Below are 17,495 nucleotides of genomic sequence, written 5' to 3' on the forward strand. Positions count from 1 at the left end.
TATAATAATTGACTTTACAAATACTGTGAATCAAACTAAATATAATTTAGCTGCAAAAGAAACATGTATGGTAAAACATTATAAATTCGTTGATCACAGAAGCTATCATGAGGCACCTCCTTGTCGAAAATGCACTGTTGACAAGGCGTACCGTTCAAGACATCATTTGAAGATACGTGACACTGTAGCTCCAAACCCCTTTTAATATCACATATTACTGCCAAAGTAATATGTGAATTACTTTGATAATTCTTCAAACTTATTATAATACTTGCAGTGCTCGTTTGATGGTCTGTGCAGCCCCACAGGCAAAAGTTAAAACTGGAAGCATAAATAAGGATTACGAAAATCGACAAAAAATACAAGTAATCTGAACAAAATTGGCTCATTTGGCTCTAGTATGAGTCCGGAAAACCCCCTGTAGAATTTCCTCCAGCAAGAGGGAAAACCTTTATTTTCTGCATAGATTGATGCACTGTGATTGTCCGTTGCTCCTCCAGTCACCAACCACCCTTAGTTATACTCTTGGTGCAAAATTTCTGCACTTCTGACAAGATCATGTTACGCACTTCCACTAGAGTTTTGCCCTAATGTTGCAATAAGCTTGAATTTGCCTCCCTAGGGTTGCCATCTTATGGACAGCTTAGCTTATGTCGAGGGGCTTGCATGTCCTTTCCGAACACATTCTGGAAGGTACCACAATCAACACACACACACACACAGAACGATCCTTCTGATTTCTTTTTATTATGTATTCACTCTTTTTGGATATCTTTGAACTTCTGCTGCTGACTTTGCGGAGCAGCCTCAAATATACATGAGAGCTGTTTCGAGTTATTGATTTGTATCTACTGTAACCCAAATTCCCGTAGTAGGCGGGCTGGTGTGCTGGTATGGGATGAACTTAATATCTCTGAGAGCCTAGGTAAGCCACGTAACATTGCTGTCGTCCGTGCGTCAGTTTCACTAAACATAATATACGAATAAGCTGTTTGCATTTCAAGTTATGAAGCATTAGTGTTTAGTTTAAAGATAGCAACTTGAAATTGATATTACCTGATATGGCTTTAAATTCAAGCTTGTATCCGTGCAAGGTCACTGAAGCATCGGTGCTGAAAGTCACCACAACCAAGTTACTGAAGCTTGTGACAGGCGCTGGAATCTCACCGCCACAAAGCTTTCCGCTGAAAAAAACAACGGTGTTGCAGAGGTTATTTCTGAGGATTTCTTGTATGCGGTTAGTTATTTCGTATTCTCTGTTCACAGGGCCTCGTGAATAGATCAAATAGTTATTTTTTTTCTAGGGGGAGTTTCGGGGTGACAGTGTGTTACCCACTCATTGCAGAAGTGAGTTTCAGGAAAGACATAACAAAAGAGAAAGGAAGGAGAAACGTACTGAGAATAAATTCTTCTATCACGCAGGTTCTTTGATAAATGAGCGGCAAACATCCATATTAATTGCAAGACGCATTCTTAAAATGATTCCGTATCCAAAATTTCATTTTCAGATCAGTAACTAAATCCAGCCGATGGATTTTTCAAGACTATTTTTTTTTTTATGTTGGTATAAAACTTGCTCTGGGTGGACGCACTCTCTGCAGAATTTCTTCGGAATCAACATAGCGACATCAAAATACTTTTACATGAGGGGTCCTGTTGGAATAAAAGGAGCACAGCAGTCCAAGAGTGACATATTTGAACATCCCAGAATCTGAATGTCGGATTCTGAATGCACTACACTTAGCTAACTGGGATGAAAACACGGTAGATAGTGACAAGCGTACCATTACCTGAATAATAATAATAATAATAATAATAATAATAATAATAATAATAATAATAATAATAATAATAATAATAATAATATTATTATTATTATTATTATTATTATTATTATTATTATTATTATTATTATTATTTCAGTAAGTGAAACCTATTCACATGGAACAAGCACACCACAGGGGCCACTGACTCGAAATTCAAGCTTCCAAAATGTTGGTTTCAACCTCCCACCGCAGACCCCACACTGCAACAGTAGCTGATCATGATACAGAGCCAGTGATTTTTCATCGCCCTGGGAGAGACGCAAACTCGCGACGTCTGAGTGGCATGTCACGACACTAACCACCATACCAGTGGACCAGCTAAAAATAAATTGTTACCTTCATCAGCAATCATGCTGACATATTTTGAGGCCACAATGTTGATTACAAGTAAATGATAGAAAGAGAACAAGCCACGCATCAAGTTTCATACGCCACAGAAACCAGGGAATGCTGTACATTTTACATCTGAGTTTTTTCCAGTGTCAGAACGTCCATTGTTTATGCGAAGATTTCAAGTCATGCGTAACTGCACAATTTCTCAAAAATAAATACGTATACATTTGAACACCAGAAGGAAACGCATTTGAAAATATGCACCATAAAGATTCACACTATATATTGTATACCAGTGTATCTTAAATCTCCTCGGGTAAGGTTTGTGGCAGTTTACTTAATTCAGTTCTTATTATCTAGCATGCTTCTGTTTTCATAGAAGAGTTGCCTGCACTATTATCCACAATTAGGGTTACAAAATACGTTTTTCGCATTTAACTGCAAATAAAACAAAAATACCGTGACATTTTTAAAGCTTTAGGAACGAACTAAAGAATCAACAGATCACGTTTCTCCACATTATTATTCTCAGCAATATTCGATGAACATTCCACCTGACCCAGTCCCTGAACGAACGATAGTCAATACAATCTTCTTATTTGAAAGTCGCGTTTCGAACCAACAGTAAAGAACTGTTTCGTTCGTAAATCACGCTGAAGAAATTTTGCCAGAATCCACAACGTTCCAGGAGAACGGGAGTGATCTACAGAAGTCCGAGGAAGAAAGGTTTGAGGGATGGGAATATTTACATAATACACGTTAGGAGCTGGAAGAGTTCACTGGTTAAGATAAGGACACTTCCAGGGAGAGAACAGATCTCAGATGAGTTGCTAGAAGCAGCAAAAATGTGAAGCAAGTTCACTGCCAGTAACTACGACAGAAATTAAGCAGTTGAACTGGACATCAGAAATAGTTTAAAGAGTGAACAGTGGGGTCATAAGTAAGAAGTTTAAATTACACAGCCAAGTTGCGTGACATTTTAAAAGAGATATTTCTGATGTTTGTGTATACTGCTTCATTTCATAACTAAACAACTAAGCGGTTTTGCTTCCTGGGGTGCAGGTAAAGAGTACAATCAAATTGAAGTTTTCCCTCTTTTGGGGTATACGGATTAATACAAAAAGAATTTGTTTACATTGAGATAACCGTTTACTTACGTCAAGGTCTTTCCAGTTGCACAGTCTGAGATGTCTAAAAAGTCATAAGGACAACTTGGACTTGGTCCCTCAACATCAAAGAACTCCCATGTGAATTGAATTTTCAACCCTGCCGGGACTTGAATCACCTGGACGAAGTGTGTGTTATTGGCGTAAGATCCATTCTGGGAACCCGTCCCTATTATGCCTGAGACCACCACCGGTCGATCTGATGGAAGAGATATAGTTAGAAGGTCGCTAAGGTTAATCTTATATTGCCTATGCATTATTCTCATTTACATTTGTTTTAATTGAACCAAAATCGTTTGATCAAAGAGCGCATTTCAGAAACGATATATACTACCTTGAGGTAGCCTATAATTTTGTAATGAAGTTATTTCCACTTCTTTATCTCTCTCTCTTTTCATTTTCTTAGTGCCCACGAGTCTTTAGAGAAAAGTTGCAGGTGAACGCCCAACTCCTCTTAGTGAGAACTTCTTCAGTCACTCATTGTATTGAGTTTATAAAACTTACGGGACCTTGGATCGTAGAGGGAAGCCAAGAGAGATCCAGCTTTATGGTGAAAGGAAATATAGCCAAGGTGATTGTAGACTTGGCAATTTGTGAAACATTAGCTCAATATGAGTGCGGAATTTAATGGTGACCATGAATCCCCTTTTATTTAGTTAAAACGTGAGTTTGTCACTAAAAGTTTTAAGCTAAAGAGAATTAGGAACAAGCTTCCGTAAGTTAGTTGTTTTGCATGCGGAATGTAAGGTACTCGAACGGTATATTAAAAACTTCGTTGCAGAAAGATTTACAGATAGGTTTTCATTTGGGAGTTGACAACCTTCAACACTAACTAGCTATGTTATCATGGACATGCGAAAGGGTGTAAGATATCTTTGCTTAAAGTTAATTAGAATTACTGTAATAATGTCAGAATGAGAGAGAGAACACTGAATTAAAGAACAAGACCGAATAAATTTGAAGGGATTTCATAACTTATTGTTTCATGAAGCGAATAGTCCAGTATGCCCTTCCACTGCATATTACAGTGGCTATCGAATTACGATGCCAAAAGCAGTAATACGAGAGAGATAAAGTTGAATGATACTTGCGATTTACAGGGTGCCATTTTATGGTTTGTACCTTTTCCGTGCAGCTTGATAACCTTTTTTTTTTTTTAATTTACGGCTCTTCATATAGTCTTTTGCAGTTATCTTTTCTCTGACAAGCATCGAAAGCCTCCTGAAATTTACGTTTAATTGTCTGACTCCCTTGAAAATGTCTTCTGATTTTAGATTTTAGGGCAAGTTATGAATGCGCATAAGGAAGTCGAGCCTCTTACGAAGATTCAAGAACCGATTAATAACTCTGAAAGATCTCGATTGAGAAATATACGTAAACGAACAGAAAAGTACCAAGAGGAAGATGAGAAAGAGTACTTTTAATTTTGCGAGTAAGGAAGCTGAAGGAAAAAGAGACGGGAATGCTTGAAATAGGGATTTCAATTGAAGTGTTGATATGCAGTGGGAAAATCAGCTAAGGTTATAAGTGATTTCGAAATTCAAATATGTTTTGCGATATTGGGATTACAACGAAGAAAATGAAGTGTCATCACCAAGAAAGTATAACAGAACTTAATTATAACGGCAGCACCTACTTTCGTCTGTTAAAGTAGAACAGCACTTACTTATAACAGCAGCACGTACTTGCGTCTATGGAAGTATAACAACACTTACTTGTAACAGCAGCACTTCCTTGAGTCTGCCCCGTAGGGGGTTAGTGCCGTCAGTGCACCTCACATGGTGCACTGTAGGCATTACTTAAAGATCTTTGCAGCATTCTTTCCGCCCCTAGCTGCATCCCCTTTCATTCCTTTTACTGTACCTCCGTTCATATTCTCATTCTTCCATCTTACGTTCCACCCCCTCCTAACAGTTGTTTCACAACTGCGAGCTTTTCCTCCTGTTACACCCTTAAACACTCCTTTACTCTCAGTTTTCCTTTCAGCACTGAATGACCTCATAGGTCCCAGCTCTTGAGCTTTGGCCTAAATTGTATATTCCATTCCATTCCTTGCATCTGTGGAAGTATAACAGCACTTACTTGCATCTGTATTGCAGTTCACCAGTGGCAGTCCAGTTGATTCATACCATTCCGTTGTTGCAGTTACTGGTGGTGAAGTTGGTTCGTACCATTCCGTTGTTTCAGTTACTGGTGGTGGAGTTGTTTCGTACCATTCCGTTGTTTCAGTTACAGGTGGTGAAGTTGGTTTGTACCATTCCGTTGTTTCAGTTACTGGTGGTGAAGTTGTTTCGTACCATTCCGTTGTTTCAGTTACTGGTGGTGAAGTTGGTTCGTACCATTCTGTTGTTTCAGTTACTGGTGGTGAAGTTGTTTCGTACCATTCCGTTGTTTCAGTTACTGGTGGTGGAGTTGATTTGTAATAATCCGGTGTTGTGTATGTTGTGTATGTTTCCCACCAGTGTTTAAGGAGACCTGTTTTCTGTCGGAGTAAATAGTATAGTTTAATATTCATGAAAGTTATTATTTTGAATTTTGTACAAGAGTATAGAGGCTAAAAATCATTCATTACACATATTGATGATTGTGGATAGAGATTCATATCGGTAACCTTACACAAAAAAAGTAAAAAGTAACCCAGCATTAGGCAATATATAATGCCAAATAATCACGGAAATGATCAATTATAAGTGCGTTAGATGTTTCTAAACAGGGTGTTCAGTGTTTATGAATATATTAAGATCTTCCTCACACTTATTGCAGTCTTTACAAGTAGAGTAAATCAAGTGGCTCCATTAAACAGCAATAGTTATTATACAGATAATGTATTGGAACGTAGAAAAAAGTTAAGTATACCTTAGTTTTACCAGACCACTGAGCTGATTAACAGCTCTCCATAGAAACATTTGTATGTTTTGTTTACATATATTCTCTGTATTGCCACTAGATGTCTGAAAAGTTATTTTTACATGTCACCCCCTTCCCACCCCTTCTCACTCCCCCTTCCTATTAGAGGCTTAACTTGGACTCAAAGGACATCAGCAGTGTCACTATTCATCTCAGCGACCTTGAAAACTATGGAATAGACACTAATATCTGTCATTTTCAGTTATTTTTACATGTCACCCCCTTCCCACCCCTTCTCACTCCCCCTTCCTATCAGAGGCTTAACTTGGACTCAAAGGGCATCAGCAGTGTCACTATTCATCTCAGCGACCTTGAAAACTATGGAATAGACACTAATATCTGTCATTTTCAGTTATTTTTACATGTCACCCCCTTCCCACCCCCACCCTCTATGGTGGCAGTGATGTCTTACCCTCACAGTATTCTTTGCAGACAGTAAGTCATATGTATACCAAGTTTGGTAGAAATTGCTCAATGAATTTCAGAGTTATCCTGGAACACACACACACATCCATTTTTATATATGTAGAAAATATAAGAGGTTAGTGTTAATTGTGTACTGCCAAGTTGCAAGCTTTCTGATAAATGCCTTATATCATTTCTTCAGAAAATAAAATAATTAATTAAATGAATTTTAGAGAGAAATAGTGCATTATTAGCAACTTACTCGGCTAACAGCAAAATTCTTTATGTCATTTCTCTCTCTCTCTCTCTCTCTCTCTCTATATATATATATATATATATATATATATATATATATATATATAGCCTATATATATATATATATATATATATATATATATATATATTTTCATGATGTTAACTTGTAAAATGTTGATATATTTACTGTTCTGGTTATCATGTGTTCTGTGTAATTAATAATAATAATTGTTGAAGTATTGTATGTAGTGTAATGTCAGATCTCAAAAGAGTTAATGATTTAGGTAACTTAACAGAGTGATTTAGAATAATTATATGCTTTTAATAATACATAGTGGGAGAAAAAGAGTTTCGAGTTAGACCAGATGTGTTTTGATTCAGTTGTCATCGCGAAAGATACACATTGACAGGTCAGAATAACAGTCGAGTTGTGTAAGATTTTGTCTCATATGAGAAAAAGACGAATGATTTCGCAATGTTACATATATTTTCTGATTGCGTCCCTTACGATTTTCGGGTAAAAACATATACCTTTTTTGAAAAATGCGAAAAAGTGTTGCACTGAAGAACATGGCAATTGCGTCATGTTTAAGATTGCATTGCTCTGATCACGTATTGTTCCAACGCATTAGTTTTGGCCCCAAAGTTTTGCTCTGGAAGTGACGTCATCTTCCTCTTCTAAAATTTGCTCTTGTATCTCGTTCCCAAAATGCCTTAATAATGCCTTCATGTGATTGTTTCATTTCTAACTCGAATCCACAAGTTTGCTCATTTTGATTTCAGAGACCATTCGTGTGGTTCTCTCTCTCTCTCTCTCTCTCTCTCTCTCTCTCTCTCTCTCTCTCTCTCTCTCTCTCTCTCTCTCAAAGAGAGAAGTTATTAACGTAAAATATTTGTGTGGTCACTGGTATTAAGTCAAACTGTTGAGATCTGAATGTAGGAAAAGTGTATATATTTGTAACATATTCATAACAGCACCTATCAGAGTGTGTTTTGTGAATCTCAAGCAGCTGAATTTCAGGTGATTTTGCGAAAATTTTCACAAGCTTGTGTAAATAAAGTGAATTTTACTTATTATCACCATGGTAGGATTAAGGGATTTTTGCCTTAGTGGAATTATTATTGGTAAATCTTTAGTGTATTTGTGCGTGTTCTTGTGTTTGCAAATTCTTAATTTTTCACATTTTATATATTGGTGATTTAACATTTATTTACTTAGCAATTTAAGTATTTCATGATAATTTAACATTGCATACTTGATTTAATTTTCATTTCCTAAGATTTTCTTTTCAATTTGGAATTTATTCTTGATGATTTGAATTTGGCTTGATTAATTTAATTTCTTGGTAAATTACAGTTTTTGTGATTTAGTTTTGTTTAATCATTTAATTCAAGAATTAATGTAGTTTTATGTTGTTTTCAAGTAATAGTAAATTTTTTCAGATTGTGAATTTGAATTTAAAAATAAATTTTTGTATTTAAAATTTTTTGAAAACAGTGTTTCATTTATTGACCACCAATTTAGTGAATAGGATTAAGGCATAAGGCAAAGTGATAAATGTGTTTTGTTCTTTTAGTTTTGCTGAAGTGAATTAAGACTATGGAAAAAGTTAAAGTTGTTTGATGGAGTGATGCCCTTTTGCTCTAGTATATTTCTTGTTTAATTGTTGATACCTCACACTTGTTTTGATAAACTTATTTGATTTTTCACGTGATTAATAAGCTTTTTAAGGGATCACTGTTACCATTAGAGCACTCAGTCGTAATTTTTACTGTTATGAGAGTTTAGGTATCTGGCTGAAGTGAGGTAAATTTTTGAAGTCTGTTGATTAGTTGCGTAATAACCAGGTACTGGGAACATCGTGACAATATATATATATATATATATATATATATATATATATATATATATATATATACGCATATACACACACATACGTTCTGTTCAGATTATAAGAACAGTGTAAGAAATGCTTACCTTGACCTTTGGCTTCCCAGGTGCACACTCTGTGGCAGCCAGCAGCAGCAACAGCAACAGCAGTGCTGTGGAGAGAAGCAGCGCTGTTCGAATCATGGCGAATTCGATTTCTTCATTCGGCGTTCCGGACTGAAACACCTCTTAGAATGTGATGATGTTACGGCACCCCTTTTCTTTTATAGAGTGACTCAGTGTCCCTGGAGCGGAAATCCTAGTCTATGGGTCGTGAGTTGCCAGGTGTGGCCTGCACTTGTGTCCTCTTGGTTATTATAATTTCTTCTTTTCGTATATAAATCTGTGTCGTTGCCTGAACTGAATAGTTTTACTAGGCATAATAAATGTGTATTTATGCGTTTTTATTGCCTGTTCGCCTTCAAAGTGTCGTTTTATTGGTGACGTATTCATCATTATCGTCTTCATTTCTGGAGGTTCTTTCAGCTCTCATTTGGCCCCCATTTATTCCTCAATTACAGTTTATAGTTTTTTCTGAATAAATAGTTCTTCACATCATAAATGTTTTTGAATAGTGTCATTAGTTACTTCTTAAATGTCTCTCACGTTTCACAATTTATTGGTGATATATTTTACATCTAAAACACAGGTTCTCTTTTGTTTATTTCTTGCTTCAATAAATGCCCGGTGAAGGTCAGTAAGGAAAGTGTGACCTTATCCTGAAATTTCTTTTTCGGTATTGGTATTGTTCCTTCGTTTATTAAAACCTCACGGGGTTCACTGCAGGCATTACTAAAGGTTCTTTGCAGAGTCCCTTCGGCCCCTAGCTGCAACCTCTTTCATTCCTTTTACTGTGCCTCCGTTCATGTTCTCTTTCTTCCATCGTGCTATCCACTCTCTCCTAACAATTATTTCATAGTGCAACTGTGAAGTTTTCCTCCTGTTACACCTTTCAAACCTTTCTACTCTCAATTTCCTTTCCAGCGCAGAATCACCTCATAGGTCCCAGTGCTTGTTTTTGGCCTAAACTCTATATTCCATTTTGTATTCCTATTAAAACCTCAACTTGAACATGTAATCTGGTGTATCATTCAGGAACAGTTACAGTAGTTTAGAGATTACTTATGTAATTTATGTACAAACATTTTCTGTGTATCTGCATTGTAGTATATCCTTAGAAAGGCTGCATATCTCCGGTGACAGTTTCATATTTGCAATGTATATATATAGTATATATATATATATATATATATATATATATATATATATATATATATATATAATGTATACATAAATTATGAAGGTAAATGAAAACTAGGAAGCTAGGTAAATAAACGTCAACATGGATGTTGGAATAAATGGAGTATAATGGTAGGATACTAAAAGAGGTGAATCGCTGAATAAGTGAATTAAGGAAGACACCGGGAGTATCAGTGGAAGCCAAATTTATAATCTTTGAAGGGACTGCCGTGTGCCAACTTAATTGAAAGTGGAGTGTGAAGGTTATACTTTAAAAAAAAATGGAAAAGAATTTTTAGATCGTAGGGCAGAATTTTTTTTTTGGGGGGGGTTAGCAATCGTGGCGTCAGAAGTCTCGAAAGAGTAAGAAACGTGGACATGTTGAGAAGTAGTGAAATTTAGCGCAGATGACAAGATGGATCATAATATGTCCAGGGTTTTGTCATGTGGAAGATTTAAAGGATCATAGGCTAGTGAAAAGTGTATAATGCGGAATTACTCGGATGAAGGCAGAGAGGTAGACCTAAAAATTGCTGGATGGATGAAATGGAAGAGGTACTGGAACGGAAATGCCTTGATATCCCTTTAGCGAGAGAGGGCTTGCAAAATGAAGTTGAATGGCCGATGAGCTATCGTCCTAGGTGCATAAAGAAATTGATGATCTGGAAGTTTTCCGCACCAAAAGAATCTGATATTTTGGAAGTTTTCCGCACCAAAAGAATTTGATATTTTGGAAGTTTTCCTCACCAAATGAATCTGATATTTTGGAAGTTTTCCTCACCAAAAGAATCTGAAAATTTGGAAGTTTTCCTTATTTTCCTTACCAAAAGAATTTTATATTTTGGAAGTTTTCCTCGCCAAAAGAATCTGATATTTTGGAAGTTTTCCTCACCAAAAGAATTTGATGATCTGGAAGTTTTCCGCACCAAAAGAATCTGATATTTTGGAAGTTTTCTTCACCAAAAGAATCTGAAAATTTGGAAGCTTTCCTTATTTTCCTTACCAAAAGAATTTTATATTTTGGAAGTTTTCCTCGCCAAAAGAATCTGATATTTTGGAAGTTTTCCTCACCAAAAGAATTTGATGATCTGGAAGTTTTCCGCACCAAAAGAATCTGATATTTTGGAAGTTTTCTTCACCAAAAGAATCAGAAAATTTGGAAGTTTTCCTTATTTTTCTTACCAAAAGAATTTTATATTTTGGAAGTTTTCCTCGCCAAAAGACTCTGATATTTTGGAAGTTTTCCTCACAAAAAGAATCTGATATTCTGGAAGTTTTCCGCACCAAAAGAATCTGATATTCTGGAAGTTTTCCGCACCTGGGATTTATCCACGATTCAGCAGGTAAATTGTGAATTTGGCAGTAACCGTTGTTGAGTATTACTTCCGGGCCCCTTCCTTGGTCGGGGAAACTGCTTAATTGTGAGAAAATTTATAAATGTGAATTCACTCTGAGTTTCAGAAACAACCACGTTGTTGATGTAGTAATGAAAAATACAAGTGATTTAGGACGAAGACTGAAATGCAAGTTCGCTAAAAAATAAATGAGTATTCAGTTCAAACAATAAGGAATTTTGTGACATACTTCTTGTCATAACAAATGAGAAAATTGAGTTCCTTTGAGGCACCAGAGTGAACATAAGAAATGACCTAATCTGAATTCATAGCAGGACTTGGGGTTATAGTTAATTTAAGAATTTGAACTTTTGAACCCTGTGAATGAATTTATTTTATATTCATCTGCCTCTCTTTTCAGAATAAGCACCGATGAGTTTTTAGAGAGTAAGGATGGCATTCTAAGACTCCTGCTTGATTATAAATATGTTCATGTTATTAGGTGTAGCCTTCTATTTCTCATATTATTATCCTCGTAAATTATCACCCGCTTTTGGTGTTTTAGTGAGCAAGCTGTTCGCGAGGGCTCCTCATTAGTCCACATTCTGGTAAAGCTTTCAAATGGTGCATCTGCTGTGTATAGACTCATTTTATATTAGCTATAAAAGTATGAATAGATCAGTTTATGATTCATTCGGGGGTCGGTTTATGTCTTATTTAATGTTTCCTGCTATGTGCTTGTGTATGTTCTGAGTGCAAGAACAGAATTTCTAGCGTTATGGCCAAGATTTTTAATTTTTCGTATTGATGTCTTGTGTTGTCAATTCTATTTTTGGGGAATGTATTTAGTAGAGTTTTGGTGTCTTTGACGCTATAATCCACTCTTCTAATGATAAACAAGGTGTTTCCCTTGCAGTCCATAGAATGTTGAATTTAAGATTAAAATGAAACACAAAATCAGGTTCTTCTGAAATTTTACATTTTTATCCGTCTAAATTTTCTTGCTTTTATCAGAGAAACAAAACTAATGTAATTGCTTTGTGTTTGTTTAGGAATAGTTTGACTTATTAGCAAAAACATTTCAACTTAATAGGCTTCAGTGATTAGAACAGAAATTGATGAGGGAAGGTCAAGGATGAGACATTATAAGAAAATAATTAAACTCTCGCTTGAAGTTGGTTCCGGTGATGATTCTTAATAGTTCACGCCATTGTGCGAACTCTGGATACTTGAGGTTTCCTAGTAAACGAATATTTTTTGTGTATTTTTTACAGTTTTTTGTTTAGAGCGATATCTATCCGTAAATGTTATGGTTTTAACATATCAGATATAAAGACATAACACGCGCACACACACTCACTTATACACACACACACACACACATATATATATATATATATATATATATATATATATATATATATATATATATATATATATATATATATATATATATATACACAGTTTTTAATAACTGATGACCCCTTAAACTTCTCAGTAGATTAAGAGAGGAGTATGGCTTAACAAATACACACACACACATATATATATATATATACATATGTATGTATGTATGTATGTATGTATGTATTACGTATGTATATGTAAAAGTAGGAAACGAATGCAATGCTGTTACGATGTCATGAAAAGATAATAGTGAGTTCTTTGAGCCTGAAATATGTTTTAATCACTGTATTTTTAAGTGAGGAATAAAGGACCTCTGGAACTGAGAAGTTCGACAGTGATGCGTATTTACTGCTTATCGGTGTTGCTGTTCAGCAAATCTGGTTGCTCTCTGCAGAGAAGGAGAACAGGGATCAATTGTGAATGTGAAAGATCTCTGTTAAAATACAACTTATGAAAAATTAACTAAAGAGACTATCCGTAGATGGTCCAATGTTAGGGAGCAGAAACGTACCACCACGAAACACTCGATCTAAAAGAGATGAAGCTCAGGCAGAAGCAGACATCTACACAGAGCAGTATTCTAGCAAAGGAAGGACAGATGACCTAAAACAGGTTGCATTGATTTTATCACTATTATAAATATATGAGGCCTTACATACAATACCTAACTTTCGTGCGGCGTTTGCTGACACTTTCATTAGATGTTTCTCAAAAGTAAGATATGAGCCAAAAGTTACATCTAAAGTGGTTAAAGCTTCAGACTCACTCAGCAGAGTCCCATCCACATGAAGGGAGGATGGGGTGGAAAATCTGTACGAGATCTGTTAATGAACTGTGGTTTCTTTTTACTGGAGTTCAGCCTCTTACCCCACCGACTACACCATTCACTAATCTGCTCCATGTCACGATTGAGACTAAAGGCAGTTTCATTTTTCATTAAGTGGAGACTTCACTACACCCACAGTTATTGCATCATCAGCATACTGAACAATCTTGTTTTCCAGGCCAACAACTGTATCACTTGTATACACAAAAAATAACAGTGGACCAAGAACCCTACCCTGTGGAACTCCTGACACGATAGGTCTAGGTTGGCTAAAGATCCCATCAACTTGCTGCTGCCTACTTGTAAGGAAATCTTGAAGTAATCCTAGAACATATCCACCCACTCCAAGGCTCTGAAGTTTATAAATAAGTGCCTTATGGTTTACTAAATCGGAAGCAGCGCTAAAATCTATTTGAATTAACCCTTCACTCAAAACCTTTATCAAGACTCTTTGCAAATGAAATGTCAAGTCTGAAAGAGCATTGCAGGTACCTAACTGCTTCCTCTATGCATATTAACTATCAGCAAACAATCCTTTAGATTTCACATACTTATATAGTGGCTTAAAAGTAAGTTTTTCTGCAACTTTGGAGAGCACAGGGAGAATAGAAGTTGGCCTGTAGTTACTGCAGTCTGCAGGTATCCCAGTCTGTGGAACAGGTACTGTATTCCTAAGCTTGCGCTCATCCGCAAAGATACTTAAGAACTGATTAAGATCATCGAAGTAAAAAATTGAGTACTGATTTTATTTCATCCATCCCCACCCCCTCCTCGTCATCGTGAATTTCATTTCCCTTAATGTGAAGCTGTCCTTGGATGCATGCCGTTCTGCTCAGTAGACATGTTTAAATTGTAAATATTAGTTTTATCATTATCATTAGCTTAGCTATTTGATACCTGTTACATACGAGGTTATAAATACCTCAGCTCCAGCTGATTATCCACTAATCATGTAGGACGACTTCAAGTAGAAAGTAGTTCCCACCAAACCCTTCATTTATGTCAGATTCAGTGGATTTATGACTCCAAAACTCTGAATAGCAAGTACCGGTAGCTCAACTGCCGCAAGACCCCCCACATGATATTCTGGTTTGGGCACATTTTAATGAACGTCCTAATTCGTGTATTAAGTGTTTTTTATAAGTGAAAGGAAATAACACTTAAGGCCAAAGATCAGGTTTTTTTTTTAAATCAAACTTACGATCGTTCACGAATAATCTTGTAAGTGAAAAATGTTATATACTCGTGTGACAAATAAGGTTATAATAAGATCAATTTCAGTAGCATTTTTTATTTTTTGTTGTAAGGTGGGCAGGTGTTCGCAGTAAACCAGTTGCTTTAATAATGAGAATGTTTCAAGATTTTGTAAGGGAAGGTAATTATGTATTAGGTGTTATAGATAGAGCTCATTGTACTTTAGTCAATCTAGCTTATGTTAACACACTTATAATCCTTCTAAGTATACTTTTCTTCTAGATATAAAAAACGAGGGAATCATTCAAGAGTAAGGGCGTATTTGTGGACTGAGACGATATGTAACATGAAAATACCAGACAGACCTTTGAAATGTTTTTTTATTGATTAAATAGAGTTCAAAGTAAGCCAATTCCACCTATGCTTAAAATGTGACTCCATACTTCCAGTAACTGCGAGTTAAGTATCCAGCATTTGTATTCTTTGGAAGCTTGAATTTCAAGTCAGTGGCCACTGTTGGCTGGTTCCTTATGAATAGGTTTCATCTGCTGAATAATAATAATAATGATAATAATAATAATATAATAATAATAATAATCCAAGAGGGGATCACGACTTTATATTAAAACAAAAAATTCCGTCGTCAGTTACCATGGTCGTAATGACGCCAGATCACACAAATTTTAAATCAGTTGTTCAGTTCAGTAACTCACTGCTCTTGGTATTTCTTCATTTGTTAGATTCCGCTTGTTGCAGGAGAGTTGGATGAGGCCGCTGTTAGTGAATTTTAGCGTTTTAAGTCTTATACATGAAATTTAAACCTAGTTATTATATTCCCCCAGAGCATAATGTGTACACGAGCCTCATGAAGATGATATGCCAGTTAAACTTGAGCAGTCGTGAATAATATAATTTCTTGTTATTTTAAGAAGCCGTTGTATGCTGTAGCGGCTCAGACGTAACGGAAGGTCTTAGGAAGATGTTTTATCTCCAGTTCTTTTTAGGGCTCTCACGTTCACCAGCGCCACCAAACGGGTTTTCTTTGCTTGCTTGTACTACGGTGTCGTCTTGTCAGAAGCACCAGGCTTGGGTATTGCAGTCGTTTAATGTGGGTTTACGATGAATACACCTGTCACGGAACAAAACGGAAATTATCGTATTTTTATCGAACAGGTTGATATTGACATGAGACGTCTTTGGTTCAGAGCTAATGAGCATGTTACATCCAGGCCGGTATTATTTTTGATGATATGATTAATCGGTTATGATTATCAATTTCCGTGTACTGAAAAATTTTTTTCTTTGTATGGTGAACAACAACGTTTTCGGTTTTGTTAAATTATTACGTACGGCTCTGCAATTACTGAAATGAAAACAATTATAACTACATTTGTAAGTTCATTGTCAATGTGAAAAGCACAAACTGTGTGTTTTAAGCTTTCTGTTTTTCGTATTATATACTGATTAAAGTAATAAAAATAGTAAAATTTGGGTGTCTTAACTTGGAATCCAGTATATCCAATATATGCAATAAGCATATTACAAACTCATTCCAAATAGTGTAAAATGAATATTTTTAACAAAGATATGAATTTTAATTTCCCACCCCAGGATCTAACAGAGGTTAGATGATATATATATATATATATATATATATATATATATATATATATATATATATATATATATATATATATATATATATATATATATATATATATATATATATATATGATTATAATCACTTTTGTACGTGATTCATTTATCACACATTACCACAGGTTTCGACTTTATTTCGAAGCCATTGACGAAGGACTGATACAGAGTATTAGAAGTCACAAATATATATACTACAGGAACAATACTGACGAATTTACACAACCGTTAGAGATTGCGTATCCAACCACAGGCCGATGCCAAGGTAGGAGTGGCCTTCAAAACTCATTTGGCTAAAAATCACAATATACTCTGAGGGGACAATACTGATAAACATACCGACCATAGGTGACATCAGATCCATACCTGGCAGGTGTCAGGGAGGCGGAGTTTGGAAAACTCATTAGCATTGCTGCCCCGTACTGCTTACAAGTATGATAATCTTATTTTCATACATTTTTACTGCCTACCTTAAAATTTAAACAGTTTACAACTTTCTTTTGATATTAAAGGATCAAGTTTATACATCCCTTGACTGATATTCATATTATGGCTGTCACTTTCTTTTATAAAGCTGGATTCAATGATATTCCTTTCCAGTGCGTTATTAGACTATACAATCCTTTTTGCCCCTTCCCAGTTGATAGCATGATAGTTCTCACTAACATGTACAAAAATACCACTGTTTCCATGTGCATATCTCACACATTTTTTATGCTGTTCTGTTCTCTTTTCCAGTGCTTTACCCGTTTGGCCAATATAAAAGTTGTCACAAGACTCACATGGAATTTTATATACACACCCTTTAGTATTGTCGGGGGAGGTCTTGATAAGTACATGTTTCATTGTGTTGTTGTTCTTAAATGCGACATTAACATCAAAATTCTTAAGAAGATGGGGGATATCTTTCATATTATTATTATAAGGCAGTACAAGCAAATTTTTTGCGTTGTAAGGTTCCTTTTGGTTTTGATACATAGTCTTGTTTGCCGGTACTAATGCACCGTTTAATACACT

General features: G+C 35.7%; 2 protein-coding genes and 1 long non-coding RNA gene across 20 annotated transcripts in view; 1 reads left to right on the forward strand and 2 right to left on the reverse strand.

Annotated features, from left to right (window-relative positions):
- LOC136825724 (cubilin-like) overlaps positions 1 to 9,460 on the reverse strand; it is a 48,959-nt gene extending 39,499 nt beyond the window's left edge. For 9 of the 15 annotated variants that reach the window (XR_010849429.1, XR_010849428.1, XR_010849427.1 and 6 more), the window contains exons 1-4: positions 8,871 to 9,460; positions 5,408 to 5,807; positions 3,317 to 3,524; positions 1,057 to 1,184 (exon numbers count right to left, since the gene is read on the reverse strand). Coding sequence is in view for 3 of the 15 variants with exons in the window: in XM_067082522.1 (XP_066938623.1) it covers positions 1,057 to 1,184; positions 3,317 to 3,524; positions 5,408 to 5,807; positions 8,871 to 8,966 (832 nt within the window). In the remaining 12 variants the exon portion in view is untranslated. The remainder of the gene's footprint in view (positions 1 to 1,056; positions 1,185 to 3,316; positions 3,525 to 5,407; positions 5,808 to 8,870) is intronic. The other 6 variants (XR_010849419.1, XR_010849418.1, XR_010849422.1 and 3 more) reach the window with 3 other exon arrangements.
- Positions 1 to 17,495, forward strand: part of LOC136825731 (uncharacterized) — a 583,078-nt gene that overhangs the window by 427,939 nt on the left and 137,644 nt on the right. The window lies entirely within an intron of this gene.
- The window catches only part of LOC136825726 (exoskeleton protein RP43-like), a 28,280-nt gene continuing 25,688 nt past the window's right edge, over positions 14,904 to 17,495 (reverse strand). For 2 of the 3 annotated variants that reach the window (XM_067082532.1, XM_067082531.1), the window contains one exon: positions 15,784 to 15,951. In XM_067082532.1, the coding sequence (XP_066938633.1) occupies positions 15,926 to 15,951 (26 nt within the window). In that variant the 3' untranslated portion in view covers positions 15,784 to 15,925. Of the gene's footprint in view, positions 15,952 to 17,495 lie in introns of all 3 variants that reach the window. The other variant, XR_010849430.1, reaches the window with a different exon arrangement.

This window comes from Macrobrachium rosenbergii, chromosome 39, assembly GCF_040412425.1.
Source record: "Macrobrachium rosenbergii isolate ZJJX-2024 chromosome 39, ASM4041242v1, whole genome shotgun sequence".
In the NCBI taxonomy this organism is placed as follows: Eukaryota; Metazoa; Arthropoda; class Malacostraca; order Decapoda; family Palaemonidae; genus Macrobrachium; species Macrobrachium rosenbergii.